The sequence below is a fragment of the Pezoporus wallicus genome, unplaced genomic scaffold (assembly GCF_028554395.1).
Source record: "Pezoporus wallicus isolate ANWC-B61680 ecotype Strahan unplaced genomic scaffold, APGP_CSIRO_Pwel_v1 contig_6274, whole genome shotgun sequence".
NCBI classification, from domain to species: domain Eukaryota; kingdom Metazoa; phylum Chordata; class Aves; order Psittaciformes; family Psittacidae; genus Pezoporus; species Pezoporus wallicus.
The window spans coordinates 418,166-441,641 of record NW_026635738.1 but is presented as its reverse complement, the minus strand read 5'-3'; the positions used below and the strand labels follow the sequence as shown (position 1 = coordinate 441,641).

The window sequence follows — 23,476 nt, the reverse complement described above, 5'->3', positions numbered from 1 at the left end:
ACTGGCTTTGTCAGAGAATTTAATCACTTCTGAGTCTGAAATGACGGGGTAGGTGCAGCAAAGATGGGCTGATTGGAAGCTGGGCTGCCTGGAGGCCCTTGTCATTGCTCAAGTCTGTCATTAGTCACAACATCAGGAAGAGAGACTCATCAATTAGTAGATGAGGCACAACCAAGCTCAGCACTGAGAATAAAACCAGTTTTGTAGGTTGTTCCTTGTGCCATTAATGTCTTCTTCTGAGAGCTATGAAGTTTATAAGAAGTTTAATGGAGGCGTTGCTCTCTTGTAAAGGTTGTTAAGGCCTGGTTTATAGCGCTTGGTAAAACAGCTCATCCAGCCTAAGTGTGTGTTCTCAGGTCCACAAGAGGTCCCACAGCTGGAATGCCAGCCGGCTGCCTCTCTGCTGGGCAGCCCCAGGACTGGGTCAGTCGCACCAGCATCTTTCCTGTGTTTGTAGCACACGTGTAAGGTGCTGATGATACAGGCTGCTGGGTTACCAGTGGTGCATTTTGTGAGTGAAATTGGGTTCCTTGGCTGTTCTCAGCTGGGCTTTGGTGAAGTTTCACTGCCACAATTGCAGTCTGGGGAGGTGAGGAGAGCATGGGTGCTTTATAAAGGGTTTTTGGGGTTTGTGAATCTTGGCACCTAGAACACTGCAGAGCAGGGCAGTAAGCTGTGTTTTCTGGGCTGGTTTGAATTAGCAGCGAGGTTTCAGTCAGACGTTTGCTCTTTTGTGTCTGAGTATGGGAAATCTGTTTTAAAGAGTGGGGGCTTCTCTGGTGCCTCATTTGGTTGTGGGAAGCCCCCCTGTGCCCCCCCTGTGCCTGTGATGTTTCTGTGGGGCAGAGCCCAGCCCCAGAGCCCGAGCTGGGTACCAGGGACGCTCACCACTGTTATCAGCTGTCAGACGCCCTCTATAAACCAGCAGTGACTGGAATAGTAAAACCGACGGCGGCCTGCCCGGGAACACGCTGTTCTCTTTACCTTGGTGTGAGGAGGGTGAATCTGCTCCCTGTGCCTCTCCCATCCTTCTCCTGCCCTGTCGCTACCCGGGGAGGGTTTTGAGGCTGTTTGCCGCCCGTTGCTGTGGTGTTTCGTGGGGCCCTGGGCAGGCACCGGCTGGGTTAAAGGTGTGCGGAGCTGGGAGGTGTGGGTGCTGCAGGGGCCGGTGGGGGGGACACAGCTCTGCCTCCCCCCTCTGCAGGAGCTCCCCACGGATGCTGCTGTCCACCAGCAGAAGAGCAGGCTCTGGGTGATTGCTTTGCCCTGCGCAAAAGCATCTGATGTCCCTTAGCCCTGTCTGTATGTTTGAAGAGCTCTTCGGGCCTGCACAAGACCAGACTTCTTGGTAGTGGTGCTGACGGTGTTGTCTGGAGGTGGGGATGCTGGAAGAGTTGCCCAGGTTCTTGTTCTCAGCTTCCCAAGTGTTTTAAGCAGATCGCTCTGTCGTGTCTTTGGAGGGAGCGGCAGTTTCTCACTGCTGCAAAATCCTGTCCCTTCACAAGAGGTGAAGGAGGCTGTGCTGTGGGTTTATGGTGCTCGGGGGGAAGCATCCCCTTGGGGAGGTAGGAAGTGAGGAGTCGGGCAGGAAAAGTCTAGGACAACCTGCAAGATCTGGCTTTCTCCATCTTTACAAGCATCTCAAGTGCCTTTTGTCTGTCATCTCCCTCTTCTAGTGTTTGCAGCAAGCCTGTTGCCTGTTTAATGTGTAAAAGAGAATGGTGTTGTTTCTGAGGCAACACTTGTGGAGGAATCGCTCCAGTTGCTGAGCCCCTGTAAGCATTAAGTTGGTGGAAGGAGTCGGAAGCTCTGCAGTGAACCTGCTCTGCCAAGTGGCGCGGCGTCAGCTCCTGAGTAACCTCCTTATCTCCGGAGTTCCCGGCAGTGGCAATTTAAAGAAGGCCTCCAGCTCATGAGGTCCGTGAACAGCCCGGGAAGGGCTGGTTTGTGCCCATGTCCTGGTGCCAGCTTCTCCCATTGCATCCATTTCTGGGCACTGTCAGAATGAAGAGCCCCAGCCCATGGGCTGCTGACCCTGCTCGAGGAGCAGAGTGAAGCCTTGCAGGGTTCCTGCATCAGCTCCCAGGTCTGGCTCTGTGGGGTTTAACTCACACCTTGCTGAGCACCCCGCACGTGCTGAGCAGGAGGTGGTGGGACTGACACTGAGCTGAGACCAGGGTGGACACGAAGGAGCAGCCACAGCCTGCACCAGGCCCTCCTGACCCCTCTCTCGGCAGCAGAGAACCCAGCCAGGCTGCGAGAGAGGTTTCCAAAGGGCTTCATTGGTTAAGAGCCTTTTTAAAGAGGGTTCGAGCTCCGGGTTCCTGCAGTCACCGAGTGGAACCGAGGAGCTGCTGTGGAAATTCCCCTACTGAGGTGATAAAAAATGAGCACTTTCAGTTCCCATTGCTTTTGGGGCGAATCGTGGTGTTTTAAAGTTCATGCATCTAGTCTTACAAAATTAAGACTGCAGAAGTGCTGTTCATTACCTTGTCCTGCAGCAGTGTGAGACCGGCACCTCCAGCGGGGCAGGGTGTTTTGGACACAAAATCCATTGTGTGAGGCAGCACCAGCGGAGCCGATGTGATCCCATCTGGTAGATGGAGCCCCAGTTCCTTGGTCCTGCTGCTGGGCACCAGCACCAGCCCCACCGCCACCGAGGGCAGATGGGGACCCCCGGCAGGCTCTGCCCTGGCAGCTCTGCACCGGGACTTGGTGGAGCATCAAGTGGAGGAGCATGGTCCTGCCATGGGCCTCCCTCACCGCTGTGCCCAGCAGCTCGTGCCACGCCGGGCACCGTGCCCAGGACATCGTGTTCCCAACGCCTGATTGAACCACGCGATCCTGTTTCCTCTGGAGGTTCTGCAGAAGCACCTGGGTGAGGCAGGGCCAGGGGTGGGTGGGATGCGATGGGGCCGGGGGCGCTCACTGCCCGCTCAGACCAGCCCCATGGGGACCACCGGGCCTCTTGGTCACCCTCACATCGGGGTGAGCACAGCGCATCCCTCCTTGGAGCCGCTGCCGCCAGGCTCCTGCCCGCAGAGCTGCGCCGCTGCCAACAGGAAGCACGGGGCAATGTTTAATAATGGATTTATTGCCCCGAGCGGTGCAGTTAAACCGCCCGGAGCTCCCCTCTGCCTGACAAATACCTGAGCACTGATCTGCACACATGAACGGCCGTGCCCCCCCGCACCGCAAGCCCTGCGCAGCCAGCACACACAGACGGGGTGCCCGCAGGCAGGGGGATGCTTGTCTTCAGTCTGCTGCTGCTGTAGCTGCTCTAGGGGTGGAAATATGGCCACCTTGGAAGTCAAAAGCTGGGTCGCAACCCAAGGGTTGACCACGGTGCAGCATCCACCATCAGCATGTCCCAGCCTATCCCCAGCACCGCCAGCCTCAGCCTGGTGCAGCCTCCATTGCCACCATCTGCTCTTCCCACTGGGATGTGCTTCCTGCCACCCCTTAGAAAGAAATGGTGATGCATGATTGCACAGCAATTCTGATGTATAGAGGCTGCACATACAGATGGGGCTTGGAGCAAGCTGCTCTAGTGGAAGGTGTCCCTGCCCGTGGCGGGGGGTGGAACTGGATGAGCTTTAAGGTCCTTTCCATTCCATGCTTCTATGAACATACCAAAAGCAGAGCCTGACACCAGCTCTATGAGGGTCCTGACCAGGTTTATTGGACAGAGCTTTTCACAGTGAGCAGTGGGGCTGGGGGGGCAGCCAGGGCGGTTTGGAGCCCCCCTGGCTGTGGCAGAGCAGGGGTCTCTCAGCCCATGCCTGCACAGGGGGGTACCGGGGGCACTCGCTGCTCACTCGGTCTCTGCATCGCTGTCGGGCCCGAGGCCATCAAGGGGCTGCACCCGCAAGGAGTCGTAGTTGGGAGGGGGGGTGCCGGGCTCAGGGGGCAGCTCCTGCTCCTTGTCCCTGTCCCTGGGCAGGGTCCCGGGGCCCTCGTGCTGGAAGCCCAGGTTGGTGTGAGCCTCCACCAGCTCCGACACCGTTGGCGGCGCGTCCGGGTACCGCGCCTGCGCCCGCCTCTGCTTCAGCCCCTTGCACCAGCTGATGATGTTGATCACGGTGATCCAGAGCGAGTCGATGATGATCTCCCCGAACTCGATGAGGCAGAGCACGGAGCCCCCCATCCAGAACCCGAACTGCCCCCCCAGGCTCGACAGCAGCCACACGATCTGCGGGAGCAGAGCCCGGTCACCCGCTGAGGACCACCCCGAGGAGCTGAGCCCCATGTGCGCGGTGGCACCGCGCGGAGGGCAGGGACGGGCACTCACCGTCGTGGCGGCGGACTCGGAGATGGTGCGGTAGTTGTACTCCTGGAAGTAGATGTTGAGCTTGATGATCCCGTTTCTGCAGGGGACAAGCGGCAGCTCAGGGCAGAGCCGGGATGTGGGCATCCCATCCCTCTGCTCCAGCTGCACAGAGCCCGGCCCAGCCACCCATGAGCATCCACCGAGACTCCTGCCCGGCACGTGGAGAAGCTACAAGTGCCACTGATGGGTCCTGAAGTTCCTCCTGGGAGCTCCTCTGGGGCTGTTTGCTCTGGGCTTCCAGCTGCCCTGGTTGATCAGAGGGGCCAGCACTCCTCAGTGCCCTGCTCCTCGTGTTCCTGGGTGCACGGACAGAGCCCCAGCACCACGACTGACCACAGTGCAGCAGCTTAATGTGTACAGGTCAGCCAGCACCGGTGAAACCATTCCCTGCCTCCCTGCTTTGGTTTGGGTGGTTGGTGGTGATGGGTTTGGGTAGGTTGGGTTTTTTTTCCATGGGGGAAAACCCTCCTTTTCCACCCTAATTCAGGGTTTAGGTTCTCAGAGGGTAAGGCGGCAGTTATCCATCTTGGTGCATCCCCTCTACTGCTGCTGGCAGATTCAGAGATGCCAGAACATCGCAGTACAGGAGCTGGCCCCTGGCAGCTCGCAGCTCCCTGCCTGCAGCTGGTGAGAGCTGCTGCCGTTAGCGCTGGTTTTAAGTCACCTGCACGTTTGTCTGACCCCGGTTGCCCCTGTGGAGAGCGGAGCTCATGCACGCAGCGTGTTTCAGGTTTGCTGTGTGTATCCTCCAGGCAACCACGCGCCAAATCTTGTCCTCCCTTTGCATTGGTGTGCTCTGGCCCGTCGCCAAGGCTCACGCTAATCTAGTGTTAACAGCCTCAATGGAGGAGATAAAGTGGTTGTTCCTTTCACTCACCTGTCCAGAGTCACGTTTGTTGACATGTCCCTTTCATAAGACAGAATATGGAAAATCCAGTCCTAGGGAAACAGAACGTGCTCAGAACTGAGCAGGAGCATCCCTTGGGCCCTGCTGGGGCAGGAACCTGAGCCTGGGGCAGGAACCTGAGCCTGCGGCAGGAGGCAGCAGCAATTCACCCATCGAGAGCCCCTGCGCTTGGCAGCGTGTGGGTGCCTTTGCTCCTTTGCTGTGGCTGAGCCTGTGCTGGGAGAGCAGGGTCCTGCTGGCTGCAGCTTCCCCAGTTCAGGGTGAAGGGTTCTTGTCATAAAATGCAGGGGTTTTCTATAGGGAATATGTGCAAAGTCCTCAGCACCCACATGCTCGGGTAAATCAGAGGTCAGCACAGGTTTTGGGCTGTCACTGGCACCAGGGCAGGACCCCGGGCAGGAGGAGCTGCCATGGGGGTATCACCCCCCCTCCATCCCATGGTCCTGCTGCCTGTTTGCATCCTGGAGATGTGTAATTTGGCAAAGAGGCGTTTGCTACCCGGGCATTAGCCCAGGAACGCCGAGCGATTCGTGGGGTAAGGATCGGTGCTGCAAGAGGAGGAGCCGGTGTTACCTCGGAGGCTTCGGAGGGCCAGTCTGCCATGGAGATGGTCATCTTGTACTGCGTGTCGCTGCGGAGCGAGGGACGGGGCGTTAGTGGGAGGTTCCCCCTCTGGAGTCACTGGTGCTGCAGTGGGAAGGTCGGGATCGCTGGGGGTAGCACAGGATCCGCTCCACCTCCATCACTGCCCCAAGCGGCCCCGGTACTTACTTGCATGTTTCCTTACAGGAGTCAATACAGATCTGTCTGTGCCTTATACTTGACCTCAGGGATGAATAGCAATATGCTGTTGGGTGAAGACAAAAAATCAAAGCACGTTTAGGTGAGGACCTGCTTGCTGGATTACATCAATATCATGTAGGAAGTGTTCAGGTCTGAGCCTGCTGCACAGGTTTGCTGCTGCCCCGCTGACCTTCCTTCCCTTGGGATACTCGGGCAAAAAGGTCACCCCTTCTCCCAGCACTGACCCCGTGGCCATGGAGAGACCTCACACGGAGCTGTGGCATTTACTACAGCAAAAAAGCTCCCATGCCCTCCTGCACCCTCGCACCCCGGGATGTCCGTGCAAGTGGCTCTGTTCAGGCTCTTACCCCAGCCTGGGTAATCTTCGTTGTTGCAGTACTTTACCCCCTGAGGTAAAGGAAACATGTAGTGCCCGCATCCACAGATCTCAGTCATGTCCTTCTGGAAGCAGGAGCGCAGGCAGGCCTGGAGGAGGGAAGAGGGAGCTGCTCAGGCGTGGGCTGGAGCTGCTGGGCTCTGCGCTGGCTCTGGGAACCGCTCCCCTCCGAGGAGCTCTCTCTCCTTTGCATGGAGCAGGCGATGCCGTGGCTGCGGAGGGGATGGGTGCTGCCGGGGCCCACCCTGTGCAAAAGCCTCCTCCGGCTTTACCCTAGTGAGAGGAGGCTGAGCCGAGCTGCCCTGGGCTGCCCTTGTGTTTGTGAGGCATTTTTACTGCTGCTCCCGGGGAGCTGAAGGCACAACCCAGTGTGAGCTGCCCGAGGGACACTCACCCCGGAGCCTGCTCCAGCCACACGGAAACTGCCCACTTCTCACCTGTCCTGGGGCTCTATGGAAGCCACATGGTTCCCAAGAGGAATACAAATGCTCTGTCTCACCCACGGACGCTGCCGTTGTCTCCAGGTTGATGGGACAAACTGCCCAGGGGCTGCAGTCCACTTTAGAGCCAGGGCTCTAAAAATACTTGAACACAAAGCAGGTTTTGGACATGGGAATTATCTTATCTGTGCATCTGCTGCTCCCCTCGAAGGGACTGTGAGCCCGGCTGCAGCGCTGCCGTTAGCTCAGCCAGGCATGAAGTTAACCAGCTGAGATTGGAGCGGGACTCGGCATGAAACAGTGCACAAAGCACTAACAACTCTATGGGAAGACAATGAAATTTAACAGCCCCAGCTCAGCAGAGCAGCCAGGGAGCCTCAGTGCCATAGGAAATGCTTCCAGAGCTCACTGCAAACGGGGAGCAGTGGGAAAATCCTGAGAGGTCTCTCAAGTGACGTGGAGTGCACGGGCGCAGAGCCTCCGTCAGCATTTAGCAGCTCTGGAGTCGCAGTGCAACCCTCTCAAGTGTTTGCTTAAACGTTATACAAGCATCTCAAAAAGAGGGGTAGAGTGGTCCAAATGGTAGTTACATAAAGGGAGAAATACCCCCCCCCGCTAGAGCAGAGCCCCCGCTTTGGGGTGCATTGTTCCAGCATTGGAACATAACCCCCAATGCGTTTTGATGTTTTCCTTAGTCCTGGGTCTCACCCCCAGAAGCGCTTCCCCTTTACATGACAGCCCATTACAAATGAACCAGCCCCTCCTGCTTACACCTGGGTTTCTACAGATCGAAGGTTTCTGAACACTGAACTTTCTCAGCCCAGTTTTTAAGTGCAGAAAAAGCAAAGCTCTGGCTTCATTTCCCACGGAAAACCAGCGGGTGTTCTCAGGGGGAAAAGTGGCTCAATTCCCTTAAAGAGGAAAGGAGGAAGAAGAGCAGGAGTGCTGAGGAGAGGAATCCCTCCTGCACATCCCTCTCCTGTCAGGGATAAGCACCACTCGTGTACACACAGCACGAGCTGCTTCATGGGGTAGAGCGATGCCATGGCTGAACCCCGGAGCTCGGTGCTTCCCGGAGTGCCGGAGCAGCAGGAGCCGGCCGAGCTGATGGAAGTGTCCCCTCGGTGCCTCACAGCCCTCCCGAGCTGCAGCCACCGCTCACACTGCAGATGGAGCAACCACAGCTCAAAGGCCTGGAGTTTGGAGGAGCTGTCCTGGGGGACTTGGCTGCTCGGGAGCAAAAGGGAACAGCGAAGAACCAGCAGGGTTTAAGGGAGCAGGGGCCCGGGCGCAGCCTGCTCCGGCTTTGCCTGGTCGGGAACCCTCACCTGCTCGGAGCCGGGCTCCGGGGCGGCCGGGCAGGGGGAAAGGATCAGCGCTGAACCATGCTCAGCCCTTCCTTCATTGCCAGAAAAGAGGGTTCCTGGGTTCAGGTGGTGCTTTCTACGTGACCATTGCTGATGCTCCGGTAACCCTGCTTGCTCATCAGAGAATTCAGCTGCTTTGGTCATTTTCCCTACCCGGCTTTGTTTGCCTGAAGAGTGCGGTGTTACCTGTATGGAGTAGGAGGTGTTATATTCGCTGTAGAGATTTTTCACAGGGACATCAGACCCGTTCATGGTGCAGTCGCTGTAGGGATAGCCCATCCGTTCCAGTTCATCCTGAAAGAAAACCAAACCAGCCACCGTGAGTACCTGGTGGTTCTCCTGGGCCCTGGTCTCATTTTCTAGGGTCTCTGTCATTCCCATATTCCCTTTTGGCTTTGGGACAAATCGGAGTCATGGGCAGCAGCGCTGAAGGAGATGCAGCGTTGCCCAGGGTGGATTGAGCCGCTCGAGGGTGTTCAGAGCAGTGTGTTTTAGCAAGGCACCTTCCGACACACTGAAGGAAGAGCCAGCAATGACCTGAGCTCACTGTTTTGGCTTCAATAAAGCACTTTGCCAGGACAGTTACATAAAAGTCTCCATAAAGTGTTCCAGCCCGCAGCTGGCCTGTACCGTGACTCTTTTGGTTTGAGCCAGTTCAGCCAAGACTTAAAACAAACTTGGTTGCAGTCCCATCAGATAACATTATTCTCAGACAATCTGCTCAGGAGGAATGCCGCACATACCACCAGCACCCCGATGGAGGTTTCCGTCCCGGGCATTGCATAGATGCCCTGATCCTTCAGGAAGGGGAAGCTCTTCTGTTGGTGCAGCATGAGCCTGGCCCCGGCGGCGGATGACAGGTAAGGGATGTAGTCCTGCTGCCTGATGTCCAGGATTAACTTCAGCCCTGGGACACCAGACAAAACACTCAGGAACTGTACAGAAATGTGAGTCTCGAAAGAGCCCAAAGTCTCTTTTCCTCTCGCTGTGCACAGAGATGTCAGTTCCTTGGGGAAGGGCCGGGTCTGGCTGTCACAGCAGCCTCGCGTGCGCCTAACTCCGCATGATGGAGAGTGCTCTGAATGGAAATATCTGAGTGAATGTTCAGACACTGCCCCAGACAGTTCCGCTCTCCAGATGTTGCACTTCTGCTACGTGTCACATCTGTGCCCACAGCACTTGGCTCTAAGTGGCACGTTTCCCTTCGGGGGGCTTTTCCCCCACTGCTGCAGTGCTCCAGAGGCACAGGAATCACAGAGCTGCTCTCCAGCAGCAATGGTCGCTGCGGGCCACTCGCTCTTACCGAACTCAGCTCCCGGGTTGGAGGAATTCAGAGCCTCTTCGTCCATGCCCCAGTTGAAGATGTAGCAGTTACCGTGGTCCGGGTGATAGATCTGGGTGAAATTCCTGCAGAATCATGCACACAAGGCTGTGACTCGGGGGGTTACAAACCAAGCCATGCGGTGGGAGCAGCGCTTGGCAGCCACCCCTGGGACCCCCTTTCAGTCGCGTTGTTTGTCGGGTGCCTGTGTGGAACTTTCAGCTGATGTGAATTCAGTCATTCTGCTGCTGGAGAGAAGAGCAAAGGCAGGCCCACACGTGCTGAGAGCCAGCCGCTGGGGACAGCGCTTTTTGGGAATGGAAAGGCACAGCCTGTCACAGCAACGAGAGGAATAATTGCTTGATGTGAGCTGCGGTAACAGGCTTGGGCTGGAGTTAAACCTCAGCTGTTGACAGTAACTCTCTGCTCCCTCTGCAGCAGCGCAGGCTCCTGCTGCTGGGGGGGCTCACGAGGACCACAACCAGGTGAGAAATGGGGACGGCTGAAATGTGCCTCAGAGCCTGTGTAGGGAGAGCAGGGGCTGTACCTGGGGCTGCACGGCTGTGCTGACTCAGCACTGGGCTGGCAGCTGCTGAACACCCTGGCAGGGCCCTTGGATGCTGATAGTCTCAATACGTTACGAGCAAAACAGCCCATCCAGAACTGAAACCCAAGCCAGCAGTATCCCAAATAACCTGTTTCTGCCAGGATCACATCCAGAAACCCTCTGGGAAATGGTGTTAGAGTTAAGGACCAGCAAAGATCTCTATTAACTGATATATACCTTAAAAATTGAACAGCAAAAGGCTGTCATGCCTTTAGCATCCCGTCCCACTCCTGATGTGACAGGGAAGGGCAGGGAGCTTGGCATGCACCTACTTGTAGTTGCAGGGTTCAGCGCCATAGAGACAGGCCAGGATCATGTCCTCTGCCTGGTAGCCCATCCTGATCCTTTCCTGCAGGGGCACTTTGGAGAGGATGCTGGTGGACTGCAGGATGTACCACTCGGTCACCGCCTGCGCCGCGCTCGTGAAGTTCCTGTAGGTGCAGTTGTCGGAGCCCGGGTGGCTGCACTGGGGGGACACAACAGGCAGGTCTGAGCCCTCTGCAGCAGGGACCTACAGTGTGTGCCCCCCCTCTGCCTGACGCCAGCCCTGCTGCTGCTCCGGGAGATGAGAGCTGTGCCCAGACCAGGCTGGGTGAACCCCTCTGCCCTGTGCAGCCAGGGGGAAGAGACACCGATCCCCACAGCACACCCCTGCTGAGGCACCCAGTGCTGGCCATCTCTCAGCCCTCCCGGCTGCCTCCTTGGGACCCATCTCACCAACTTCACCGCCAGCTTGTACTTCTTTTCTTCCGATGTGGTGTTGGCCGGGCTCGGTGCGGTGGCAGTGTGGTTGCCTGCAGTGTGGTTGCCTGCAGTGTGGTTGCCTGCAGTGTGGTTGCCCACAAAGCTTTCATTGCCTGCAGAGGCTGCGATGTCCACAGAGCTTTCGTTGCCCGCAGGGGTTGGGGTGTCTGTAGAGGACTGCATGCCCGCAGCGGTCTGGTTGGTCTCAAAGATGTCCAGGATGATGGGGTTGTCTTTGTCGTGCTCGTCGATGAGGACCAGGGGGATCTGGTACCAGAGCTCCAGGTCGAGCGGGGGGGAGATGCTCTCGCTGCTGTTGCCCGGTGAGGGCTGCAGGATCCTCTCCAGCGCCGCATCAATGAGCCGGTCCAGTTCTTTGAGCAGAGGCTTCGCCTCCGAGTATCTGAGGACAGAGCAGTTACAGGTGGTGTGAGGGCAGTGGCGATGTGCAGCAGTTCCTGTGCTGCAGCCCTGGCTTGGGCCTCCCTGGGGACCCCTGTTCACTGCCTAAGGATTTACTGGAGAGCAACAGGAGCCTCTATGCAGAGCACGGGCAGCTCCACACGAACATCCCTGCAGCCGGGTGGGAAACCAGCAGGAGGATGAGCAGAGCTCGCAGTGGTGAACCTGCCAGTGCAGACCTGAGGTGGGGGAGTTTACACAAAACACCTCTAGCAAGCAAGAGAAAAACCAGCCCCAAAGCAATTCCTGCCTGTTGGTTGAGCCTATCTTGCCTGGGGCTGCACTGCTGGGTGGGTATCGTTTTAAAGCAGCTCTAACAGGAATCGGTTACTCCTTTAAAATGATGCTCAAGTTGTGTCGCTGCAGCTCCCAGCAGATAACTGCTGTTTAACCAGCTTGTCATGGCTGGAGCGACAGCCGTAAGTGGTACGTTCACAGCGAGGAAGGAGGAAGAACAGAACTATGGGGCAGAAAAGGGGCTGATTTTGGCAGTGACAAGTGATTGAACTTATCCCTGAGCCAGGGGAAGTTCTCAAGGAGGCAACAACCATCGTTAGATGAACTGATACAGTGAGGAAAGGCAGGAGGAGTGCAGGCACGTGAACACTTGTCTGGAGCCGAGCCATCCAGTGCCACACTGTTCTCCTTTATTTAGCTTTTAGTGCCAGTTGGTGACTCCATTGATGCTCCTAATGTATCTGAGCCAGGAACAGGTCCACGGTGCCTTACACCAGCAGTACCTTACACCACGGTACCTTACACCTGCAGTACCTTACACCATGGTACCTTACACCAGCAGTACCTTACACCACAGTACCTTACACCTGCAGTACCTTACACCATGGTACCTTACACTAGCAGTACCTTACATCATGGTGCCTTACACTAGCAGTACCTTACACCATGGTGCCTTACACTAGCAGTACCTTACATCATGGTGCCTTACACCAGCAGTACCTTACACCACAGTACCTTACACCTGCAGTACCTTACACCACGGTACCTTACACTAGCAGTACCTTACATCATGGTGCCTTACACCAGCAGTACCTTACATCATGGTGCCTTACACCAGCAGTACCTTACACCACAGTACCTTACACTAGCAGTACCTTACATCATGGCGCCTTACACCAGCAGTACCTTACACCATGGTGCCTTACACCTGCAGTACCTTACACCACAGTCCCTTACACCAGCAGCACAACTGGGGGTGTTAAAGCACAACTGGGTGAATTAGGCAGAGAAAGACTTACTTGTAAGGGTTGGCATTACAGACTGTGACTGCTGGGAACTTCATGGTCTTAAAGCCGATAGAGAGAGACGAGGTGACATTGTAGGACAGGTAGGTGTTGATGAGGATGCCCCACTGCCAGAAGACCAGAGATGCAAAGAGCAAAGTTAGGAAGAACCAGATGAGTTTCTTCTTGGGCCCCTCTTTGATGATGCGCTTGGGGCCGTGCGTGTTGGTGTTGTCGCAGTACCAGACCAGCAGCTCCTTGTAGGTGTAGCCGGGGCCCTTCTGCAGGCGGTGCAGTGCCCGGATGAAGTACTTCTTCAGGTTCATGCTGTGCTCTGCAAGGGGAGAGCAGACCACAGGCATCAGGACGATGGTGAGGAGCAGGCCGGTATCACACTGAGCCCTCTGGGGCTGCCAGCAAAGCAGAAGGGGAAGTTAGGTGGTGGCACCACCATGGGTTTATAATGCAGCAGCTACTCAGAGCAGGTGTTCTGCAGGGTCATGGTGTGGCAGTGAACAGCCCCCCTCTCCCAAGGGGGTGCGAGGGGCAGGTTTGTGCTTTGCTGCTCCGAAAGTGCCCAATGGTTTTGACACCTCCTTCCAGCCCCACAAGGGTTAAGTGACTGGGACCTGCTGAACGTGTGCCACCTGTGACTTACTCAGTACCAGCCCCGGGCCCTGCAGGTGTTGCAATACCCAACCAGGTCACTTTTTAGGAAGCAGGCACTTGGTGTGCAAACTGCTCCATCTGCAACATCACCCAAAACCTTTGCCAACGCTAGATGGACCAAGCAGCACGCGCAGGAGCTGCTTTGAGGCGAAACAGTGCTCAGTGTTCAAGCTAACACAGGGTTTAGGACAATTTTTGTTAACAATAAAAAGCATCAGAGCGCACCAGGCCATCAAAGGGGCAGGAGACAGGGCCCTGGTACCTGCAGCACCTTTCCCAGCACCAGGAATGCTGCTCAGTGCTGCTGCCCGCCGGAGGAAGGACAAGGGATCGTTCTTTTCCACCAAATTCCTTTGTGTTTCAGATAGTATCGGTATGCTCTCAGTGCTTGTGTGAGGATGCTGAATAGCTCACATTCACACTGCGAGTAAATAGAACATCTTGTGCTGCTGTTTTAAGGTGAGAATTTGTGTTACTAAATCTCACTATCCCGAGGCAGGATTTCAAAACAACCCCAGGCAGCTGCTGAGGGCGTTCTCCAGGTTTAAATGTAGAACAGAGTTAAGGACTGGTGCTGTGTGTAACTCGGCATCCCAGAAGAGAGAGGGCTGAAATAGCACAACATTTCACCAGTGAGCAGCGCCCAGCAATGCAGAGGCTGGGTGATGATGAGTGGTACTTGCAGAGCTTGAGAAAAGTATAAACCCAACGGATTTTATGGTGCCTCCCTCCATGATGCAAAGGGAGATGGTGATTTTTATTGCACACCCTGTTACATGTCTGTTGGATGCAGCCTAACACCCTGAGCTCTTGATGGGAGAGTGCTTTGGAAAGGAAGCTCCAGCTGCTTCCTCCAAGATTTGAGGCAGGCTCTACTCATCTGAAAGCGTTTTGCTCCCCAGGGAACGCGTGTCCTGGGACTTCACCTTTAGGTGTGTTTTAACTGATCCAGAATGTTTCTTCCCTGATGTCAAAGCCATGGGACCTGTTCTCTGCCAGTGCTGCTCCACTGTGGCCTCACAGGGTGCCTGCCAGCGGGAACACAAGCACGGGACGGGGATGGGATCGGCTGGAAGAGCATCCTCAGGCAGGATGCTGAGGATGTCCCTGCCCTACCATGAAAACACATGGATCCCCACATTAAAAAAAACAAACTAAAACAGGTGTGCTGGAAATACAGCAACCAGCAACCCTCCTTTAGGTGTAAGCTCTGCTTTTAAACCAGTCATTTGATAAAAGGATGGCGTTAAGCAGAGGCTGTGCTTGACCACATGCAGGTGACACCGGTTTGCACACTTTTCTTCTCACTATCATAGTTTTCTTCTTACCTTTATTTCCAGGATGTTTCCAGACTTCCTGTTCCTTTCTCCTCCTGAAATCCTCCTTCTGCGAGGTTCCTTGTCTGATGGGAAGCCAAAGCTTGTTACGGGGGTTCCTCACCCCAGGGACAGAGGCTCAGTGCTGGGATGCTGCAGCTGCCCAGAGGGGGTTTGGTGCTGGTTTCAGTGCCCGCCTGCTCCTGCTCTCCCCCATCAGTGTACCTGGAGCAGAGAAAAGACGAGTGAGGGATGACAAAAGCCCCTCTCCATCAGTGCACAGGTAACCACCCCTTCCCGAAGCCCCTCTGGAGAAGGGAGCGGGGGCTACGGTGGGACAGGAGCCGATGAGGAGCTCAGGGATGTGGCACATGGGGATGTCCCATGGTTACAAACTCCGTCCCTGCTGCTGCCCCCAAACCCCTCATTCCCTGCGCAGTGTGCGACACTCATGGGCCTGGATGTTTGGGTTTATTTCTTGTCTGGCTGCTGTACTTCCAGAACTGGCTCGGGGAAGGGGAACACGCACCCGCTGGGCTCCCCCACTCCTCCTCCTCTGTATTTCTCATTGCCATATTGCTCTGGCAGACTGTGTTATCCCTGACACACCAATGTCAGAGCCTGAGCCTGGGTCCCGAGAGCCCTGCAGTGCCAGGGTGCCTTGGACTCCTCTCCTGGCATCTTTTGCACCCCCGTGGTGGCTGAAGCGGTCCTAAAAGAGTTCGTGGCTCTGGTGTGGTTTGCTCTGTGCTGTGAAAGAGACGTCCGCACCTTGCCCAGCAGCCGCGAGTCCGGCCCTGCATCAGCCCAGCATCGTCGCAGCTGAAACTCCTCCACCTCACGGCTGAGATCAGACTCCCGCGTTACGAAACGATCGTGCTGACTGTGCTGAGCCTCCTCTGGGCTCTTCCTGCAGCAACTGCCACGGGAAAGAAATAAAGACATAAAGAAAACTGAGGGAAGCTCCAGGGTGGTACCTTGGCTGCAAAACCGCTCCAACACTGCCAGCCCTGGTACTGCCATTATTCAGTACTTTCTCCACTGGGACACTCAACAGCGACTCCTCTTTGACCACCAGCTGCTGCTCTGCCATCCTCTGCAGAGCCTGAAGAAAAGACCTCTCCCCAGAGGAGACTTTGATCCAACCTAGCAGCGCTTTAGCAAATTAGAGGCGATCTGTTGCATTACATCACAAGTTTGCAGGTTAAGAAAGAGAAATGGAGCAGTAACAGATCAGCAGGTGAGGAGAGCCTGAGCCAGGGATGCTTTGGAGAGTGGCTGCCTGCTCCATCACCCACAGCGCCCGATTGCACCGGCGCCTCCAGGTCTCTGATCGCAATGGGCACGCGTACAGCACTACAAGTGTTTACAGTCTGTAAGTTTAGAGAGCACTGCCTGGCTGCCTGTGCTGTATGCTCCATCATCCCTTCCTGCCCTGCCTAACCCTGCATTTCCCGCAGTGGCCCTGTCTCCTTGGATGATGACAAGCCTTGCTCCTCACTCCTCACGTGCCAGTAAGGTCACATTGCTGAGAGTTCTCTGCTGCTTGTGCAATGAACAACGTGAATCCTGGGACGTAAGAGGAGCAACCCGCAGCAGCTCCCTCCCCACCACAGAGCTCCTACCCTGCGGTAAGACCCGTGTCCCGGGGCAGCAGCCCGAGGTGAGGGCATGTGTCCCGCAGCAAAGTGCAAAGGGAGATACTCAGAAAGCCGCACTTTGCTCCCGTACCTGTTATCAGGGAGATCAAAAAAACCCTGCACAGGCAGGGGTTAAGGAAAAACTACAGCACCTGACCCTGTGCATATCCCGATATCCCAACAGCACCAACACTGAAACACTGGCAACACTGCTGCACAAGCATGTTGAGATGGGGCGACTTCACGTCTGCATCATGCAGAAAGACACCACAACCGGACTGATGGCATCCCCTTCCCCCCCCCCCCCCCCCCCCCCCCCCCGAATGTCTAGAAAGGACTTCCCTTATTTTTCTCCCTCTCTTTAGAGAGAGAATCCCAGACAGGTTTGGGTTGAAGGGACCTTAAAGCTCCTCCAGCTCCAACCCCTGCCACGGGCAGGGACCCCTTCCACTGGAGCAGCTTGCTCCAAGCCCCTGTGTCCAACCTGGCCTTGAACACTGCCAGGGATGGGGCAGCCACAGCTTCTCTGGGCACCCTGTGCCAGCGCCTCAGCACCCTCACAGGGAAGAATCTCAGTTCTTAACCGCGCATCCTCCACTACAGGAGGCGGTGGCAAACCCCGGTGAGGTCTCACCGCGGACACTTCACCAACCGCTCGCACCGGTCCAGCCCCGCCGCGCCGGTCCCTTCACCCCGGGGCTGGCGGGAGGATGCCCGCGGGTACCGGCACCAGCGTCAGCACCAGCACCGGCACCGCCCGGGGTGAAGGGACCGGCGGCCCCGCGCCCCCCGCCCGCCCCGGTCCCCCCGTACCTGCCGCGCGGCGCCGGCAGCGTCCGACCGACAGCGGGACCGGCCCCGCCCCGCCCGCGGCCCCGCCCGCCGGCCCCACCCACCCCGGTCCGGGCCCGCCCGCTGGCCCCGCCCGCCGCGGCTCTCCCGGGCCTCCCGGAGCATCTCCGGTCACCCCCGGAGTGGATCCGTTCTGCCGTGGCCCGGCCCCGCTCCCCGAGGGCTGAGGCTCCGGTGCCCTGGGCTCCGGCAAGGGGAAGGGCGGTGGGAATGGATGGGCTCAGGGAAAGAGGTGGCCACGGAGCTGCTGCGAGGGCTGGAGCGGCTCTGCTCGGGAGCCAGGCTGAGAGAGCTGGGCTGGGGCAGCCTGGAGAAGGGAAGGCTCCTGAAGGGGAGACCTGAGAGCGGCTCCAGTGCCTGAAGGGGCTGCAGGAAACCTGGAGAGGGGCTTGGGACAAGGGATGTAGGGACAGGCCAAGGGGAATGGCTTGAACCTGCCAGAGGGGAGACTGAGCTGAGCTCTTAGGCAGAAGCTCTTCCCTGTGAGGGTGCTGAGGCGCTGGCACAGGGTGCCCAGAGAAGCTGTGGCTGCCCCATCCCTGGCAGTGTTCAAGGCCAGGTTGGACACAGGGGCTTGGAGCAAGCTGCTCCAGTGGAAGGGGTCCCTGCCCGTGGCAGGGGTTGGAGCTGGAGGAGCTTTAAGGGCCCTTCCAACCCAGACCAGTCTGGGAGATCTCATACAAGAGCACAGCCATGTAAAGTGAGCTTCTTGCCCTGGTTTGAGATGCCACGGGCGTCAGGACATCCCCTCGTGGCTTTTGCTTTCCTCGCTCCACCCATGCCCACAACCAGCCTTTGGCCCAGGCCAAGGCACTGCGGGTGAGCTGCACAAGTGTCTTTAAAGAGGTTTAGAAGCCTTTTTAAGAAGATCTTAGAATCCATTTTTAAAAGACCTCCTTTCCCTTTCCCTCCACTGGGGCCAGCTCTGTGCGTGTGCAGGATCCCTGAGCCCAGCAGTGCTCTACAGCCACAGCCTAGAGGTAAAGAGCATCTTGAGTGACTGTGGGAGATGTTAACTCCTCACAACAGAGCAGTAAATGGGTCTGACCCTCCTGGGGACCATAAATCACCGCAGAGCAGCACAGCATTGTGAGAGGTCACGATTGCCTCTCATTAAGAAATGTCCTCGCAGGTTCTCGTTCAATCAGGACTGGGTCAGACTTTCCCAAACGTCCCCTGGTGCCGTTGATTGGGAACAAAAGGGATTTTTGTTGTTAAACCTCCTGCCACTCTGCCAGGACTGGAATCTGGGATTGTGTTCAAGCGGCGCTTGCAGGTGGAGCTAGAACAAACAGGTTGGATGGCGAGTACCAGGACTCACCCGGTTCCCAACCCCTGTCCTGTCAAAATAATCACCCTCCATCGCTGCTTCTTTCCCCAGAGAACAATGTCTGCCACCAGCACTGAAAAATAGAGCTGAAAATAGAGCAGGCTGCGTTTGTTTGCGGTGTGAAACATCAGCTGTGAAGCCAAATGACCTTGAGTCAGGCTCGGCTCTGTGTTGTCTCCCTTGCCTCATGAGAAAGTTTATTTCATAAGCAAAACCCTCCTGCTAAAAATACAGCTGAACAACCCGGGGGGAAGCTCTCCTGCCGCCCAGGCATTGTGCTGCAGCCGGGCTGTTGGGCGCCGCTGCCAGCAGCCAAATACAGCTGAGATCCTATGAATGGCACCACCGGGCTGACCCGTGGTGTTCCCAAAACAGCGGCTGGTCCTGCATGGCTCTGCTGAAAGGGAAACGCTTTACTGGTGGCCAGAGCGGGTACAGGCAGCCTGAAAAGGTTTCTGGGATGGTTTTTAGACCTGTACATAAAGATGAAGAGGTTCTTGTGCCAGAGCCCAGGGCAGAGATCCAGAGACAGCTCTGTAGGGAGGAAATCACCCCAAAATCACAGTTCAGGTCACTGGAAAACCCCTTTGACTCATTCATATGTGGCTCTGTGTGAATCTGCATTGCTCGTGGGTGAATGATGCCCTTTGGTGGTGCGGGAGGTGAGGGGTCACCCTTCGGTGCTCAGGGATTTGGGAAGCCTCTTTGGGCTCCAGAAACAGGAGCGGTGCCCATGGCTCTGTACCTGGTGTTCCCTACCTGTGCCCTGCGCGTCCCCTCTCCCAGCCTGGGCAGCCATGACGGGCACGATGGCACTGCCCATGCACGCGCTCACGGCACCGACGTGCAGCAGGAGCTGCCAGACCTTACGTGCTCGGAATGAGTCACGGCTGCAGCCGCTTCCCGTCGGACGGCTCCGGGTGTGCGGGCAGCGCTCCTGCCAACCGGCACCGGGAGGAGGGCGCCCGTCCCATGGGCACTGCTTGTCCCGCAGCCATCGCTCGCCCTGCGCTGGTGGGGCCGTGTCTGTCCCCATGGGCATCGCGCACCCCATGCTGGCGCTCTGCTTGGTGCTCTCCCCTGGCAGCGGGGAGGCTGCTCCTGCCGCAGGAAGCCGGGCATCACCCCTTCCCTTGCAGGGTGCAGACAGGCTCCTTCAGCACTTTAATTGCCCGGTTTATTGGGTGCGCTTTCAGAAACATGCTGTCCCTAAACAAAATAGAGTAATTTAGTTGTGACCAGTAAAATCACAGTCGAACGATAGCGAGCATCTCACCAGCCAACCTGCTCTGGTAACCGCTGCATATAAAACCTTTTTAAGTGACCTCTGTTTGCGTTACAAAGATCAGGCAGTAAAACCAAGGCTGGTTTTGTTTTACAAGCAGCAGCAGAGGGAAGCGGCCCCCCCGGCCGGTTCTGGCACTGCATAGTCCATGGCTTTGGAGTGAGGGGCTTGGTGGGTGCCTGGGCTCATGGTGCTGGGTGCAGATACCACCTCTGTGAGCTGCTGGCTCCGGAATGGGAAGGATGGGGTAAAACCCCAGCTTGGGGACAGTCCCACAGTGCTCTCAGCCTGAGCACTAATGACCCTGGTGACTGGACCCGGACTCATCCCACTGGGCTGTGCTCCTCTCATGGGGAGAAACCAGGAGGATGCTCTTGGCGTGGGGCTGTGATTTGTCACAGATGGGGTTTCCCCAGACCCACTCCCTCACTAATTGATGTGACAGGGAATCAGCTGCACTCCTTTGCCTTTTCTGATGTAGAAGTTTATGGGAAAAAAGAGCCTCCGGCCATGACTGCAATGTCCAAAGACGTGGTGAAAGATGGGCTCTGGCCCCGGGATGCTCCGGCACAGGCCGGGGAGCGCCAGCGCGGCGCCAGCCCAGACGGAGCATCATAAAGATCCCCGCGGGCCGGGGCTTTATGGCCCTCCCCCATGTTCTGGGGGAAATGTGAAATATTTTGTGCCCGGTGAGTTTTTATAAGGCGGCCAGGAGCGGGGATGATTGCCCCGTGTGATCAGCCAGGGGAACAGCTTGTCCCTTCCCGGACTCGTTATGTAAACTCGGGTGAGAAGGTCTTAAAACACAAGCGGGGAAGGTTCTGAGCGAGACGCGTTGTGAAAACACTGTGATTCACTGCGGGTCCGGCCAGCACCTGCCTCCAGCCACCCTGTGCGTGATCGCGCCTCCACCGGGGCCGCGGCGCGCTTTAAACCCAGGTGGATGGGTTTGATGAAAGCAGGCGTTTGTCCATCTCTAGAACCAGATTTGGACAAAGTGCATGAGTGGAAGGAGGCCGCAGGGATCCCGTCTCAGCGTGCGGTGGAGCTGGGCTGGCTCTCAGGTGGGCAGGAGGTGCCAGGCCGGCGGTGGCACCGCTTGGCCCGGCAGAAGCTTCTCTGGTGAAGGTCCTCCTGCGCCTCGTGTCCTGCCGCTGCCAAGCAGGCAGGGCAGCGGGCACGGGGCTGGGCAGCGCAGGGCACGCTGAGCAGGGCTGGGGATGCAGCTCCCACCCAGCTCCTTCTGGAAGGGAAACTGAGGCAGGAGCCTGAGACTGGGGTAGACGAGGCGGTGCGGGAGCGCGACAGCCAAGTGCTGAAGCACAGGGATGACGCCAGGGAGGACCCAGTGCCAGAGCATGCTGCCTGCGGCCCCGAGGCCGGGTGTTTCCCTGCTTGTACCTCGGGCTGTGTTGCAACCAGGCCTGGACCTGCCGGGTCAGTGCCCGGAGCCTGCGGCTGCTCCCGCCTGGGCCCAAGGGACGAGCCCCGGTGCGGTGTGTCCTGCCGGGGCAGGAACCCGCCGTGCGGCGTTCCCACCCGTGCCGCAGGGACAGAGCCCCTGCCTGCAGCCGCTGCCACCCGGCTCCCGGGGCTGCGGTGTCCTCAGCACCCGCTGCTCCGGAGGCGGGTGAACGGGATGCGGGAGAAGAGCCTTGGCTTTGGGATGAAAGGGGACAGATGGAGGAGATGTCATCAACCCCCCCAAGGGAAACGGTGCCCCAGCGCAGGGAAAAGCTGCTCTGAGCCTGTGGTTGTGCAACCGTGCCGCTGGCTCAGGAGCACGGAGCGCGCTGGGCGTGCGGTGCTGACGGGGCACAGCAGCACCCGTTTGGGAGCGCCCAGGGGCCGGTGCCCGGTGACTGAGCACAGCCCGGGGTGCGTGGGGCTGGCTCGGTGGGTTCGGGCTGTCACCCATCGTTCACCCACCAGCGCTGCCCTCGCAGCGTGGGGCACCGAGCCACCGGCTCGGTGGGGCACAGGAGGTGCTGTGAGCAGGGTTATCCCCGTGCTGGTGGAGGTGTGAGGAGTCGGTGGTGACTGCACCTCCCGGTCCGTCCTGTTTGCAGGGAGATGCTGGCGCTGGGATTAGCGCCGGGGCCGTGTCACAGCATGTCACTGCGGGTGCTGCAATCCTGGGTTAACCTTTGACTCAGCTTGTCTGAAACCTGCAGCACTGCCAGGGCCCGGCCTGTGCTCGGGATGCTCCTGGAAGGAGCCTCCGCATCCCCATGGGATGGTGGGGGTGGCTGAGACCTGGTATCCGTGGTGGGGAATTCTGGCAGTGTTCAAGGCCAGGTTGGACACAGGGGCTTGGAGCAAGCTGCTCCAGTGGAAGGGGTCCCTGCCCGTGGCAGGGGTTGGAGCTGGAGGAGATTTAAGATCCATTCCAACCCAAGCCAGGCTGGGATTCTGTGGATTGCCCCAGAGCAATTGAGTGATGGTGCTCACCAATGTGGGACCAAAGGAGCAGGAGCTGCCACAGCCCTGGGAGCCCCTTGCTGAGTGCCTGGAGGAGACACTTCCCAGTGCCAATGGTCATGGAGCTGGGTCACCTGCCTGGAGGTGAGGGTGAAATGGAAGCACCCTCAATGTCCGGCCTCCCAGGCCTGCATCTGATTGCAGGGCTCAGGTGGGGGCTCAGAGCCTGAACGGGTTTTCCATAGGCATGTGCTGGAGACGACGTTCCCCAGCCCAGCCCCATTTACATTAATGAGGCATTTAGCTCCCAAACCTGTTTGTGGACCACTGGATGTCTCCAGTGTGGAAGGGGGCCCAGGCAGCCCTTAACCCCCTCGATGCTGCCCAGGTGGGAGCAGCTTTGGGCAGCTTTAAGCAGCCATCTCCTTGCTCCGAGGGGCTGCAGTCACCATCCAGGCTGACATCCCGGGGCTGTGGCAACGATGGGGCTGGGGACAGCGGTGCCTTGGATGACTGGGATTGGGATGGGGCCAGGCTGTGTCTCAGATGCATTTTCCAAGGAATCTGTGGCTTACTGTTCATTGTGGCACTCAGGGCAGGTTGGCTGGGAGGTTGGATGCTCCCTTTTTTCTCTGGGTTTCCAGGTGTAAACTCAGCCTGACCGGGAAACCTCCCATCCTTCCCACATTTATCTCTCCTGTTTTGAGTCACTTCCATGTGGCTGCTCCTGCAGAGTCAGGGGGAAGTCTTGTTTTCCACCAGGAGAAGCCTTTGCCCAGCAGTTTTGGCCCTCGGAAACACTGGAGCAGCAAGTCCTGCTGCTGGAGGTGGTGCTGCCTCTGCCCCTGCTCCTCTCACTGTGCAGGTGTTGGTGCAGTGCAGCTGGGAGCACTGGGGTTGCTGCTGGATCTGTGTGCTTCCACCACAGCTCGGACAAACCAAGCTCCAAGCTCCTCGGGGCAGGATGAGCCCCTGCAGCCTTTGAGTGCTCTGGGGTAGGTCAGGACAGTAACTGCAGAAATAGGCACCCACAAAGCAAAAGGCCTGAGCTCTCTGGGTTCGGGTTGGGTCAGGAGGGTTGCTTTGAGGATGGATCTGGTCCGTGCCCCTGAACGCTGTCACAGGGCAGTTGTGCATTAGCTGAGAGGAAGCAGGTCCTGGCTCCGGCCAGCAGGCTCTGTGACGCCGTGCATGGAGGTGTCTGTGCCAGCAGGACCCGGCAGGCTCCGGGCCCTTTCACACCCATTTCTGTCTGGGCATCCCCCAGTGGATTCCTGCAAAGCTTCCTCCTCATCATCCCCTTCCCCAGCAGCTCCTCCATCACCTGCAACCTCCTGCTGCGGCTGGGAGCTGCAGAGGAGCAC

At 57.7% G+C, this 23,476-nt stretch overlaps 1 protein-coding gene and 1 long non-coding RNA gene across 5 annotated transcripts; both read right to left on the bottom strand.

Annotated features, from left to right (window-relative positions):
• Positions 1-3,721: 3,721 nt before the first annotated feature.
• Positions 3,722-14,682, bottom strand: SCNN1B (sodium channel epithelial 1 subunit beta). Of its 3 annotated transcripts, none has more exons than XM_057398039.1 (14): positions 14,597-14,682; positions 12,615-12,933; positions 10,992-11,299; positions 10,870-10,961; positions 10,425-10,618; positions 9,528-9,631; positions 8,968-9,131; positions 8,411-8,518; positions 6,389-6,506; positions 6,009-6,084; positions 5,811-5,868; positions 5,208-5,269; positions 4,292-4,367; positions 3,722-4,192 (listed from the first exon to the last, which is right to left on the bottom strand). In XM_057398039.1, the coding sequence occupies exons 2-14, from the start codon at positions 12,923-12,925 to the stop codon at positions 3,815-3,817; spliced, it is 2,049 nt and encodes a 682-aa protein (XP_057254022.1). In that variant the 5' UTR covers positions 12,926-12,933; positions 14,597-14,682; the 3' UTR covers positions 3,722-3,814. The 3 variants fall into 3 exon arrangements, with proteins under 3 accessions (XP_057254022.1, XP_057254023.1, XP_057254021.1); XM_057398040.1 differs by having other exon boundaries at positions 10,870-11,299; positions 12,615-12,727; positions 12,843-12,933; positions 14,597-14,628; XM_057398038.1 differs by having other exon boundaries at positions 10,870-11,299.
• A 7-nt stretch (positions 14,683-14,689) lies between these two features.
• On the bottom strand, positions 14,690-17,108 carry LOC130593133 (uncharacterized). Of its 2 annotated transcripts, none has more exons than XR_008970753.1 (3): positions 17,038-17,108; positions 15,356-15,494; positions 14,690-14,809 (listed from the first exon to the last, which is right to left on the bottom strand). It is a non-coding gene; the product is annotated as an uncharacterized LOC130593133 (long non-coding RNA). The 2 variants fall into 2 exon arrangements; XR_008970752.1 differs by lacking the exon at positions 17,038-17,108 and adding an exon at positions 16,859-16,994.
• Between the last annotated feature and the right edge of the window lie 6,368 nt (positions 17,109-23,476).

Coding starts and splice junctions, on each gene's coding strand:
- SCNN1B (XM_057398038.1), bottom strand. CDS start 12,925: ATGAACCTGAAGAAGTACTTCATCCGGGCACTGCACCGCCTGCAGAAG. Junction 9,132..9,527: donor CAACCCGGGAGCTGAGTTCG/GTAAGAGCGAGT, acceptor CTGGTGTCCCAG/GGCTGAAGTTAATCCTGGAC. Junction 4,368..5,207: donor ACAAACGTGACTCTGGACAG/GTGAGTGAAAGG, acceptor TGTCCCCTGCAG/AAACGGGATCATCAAGCTCA.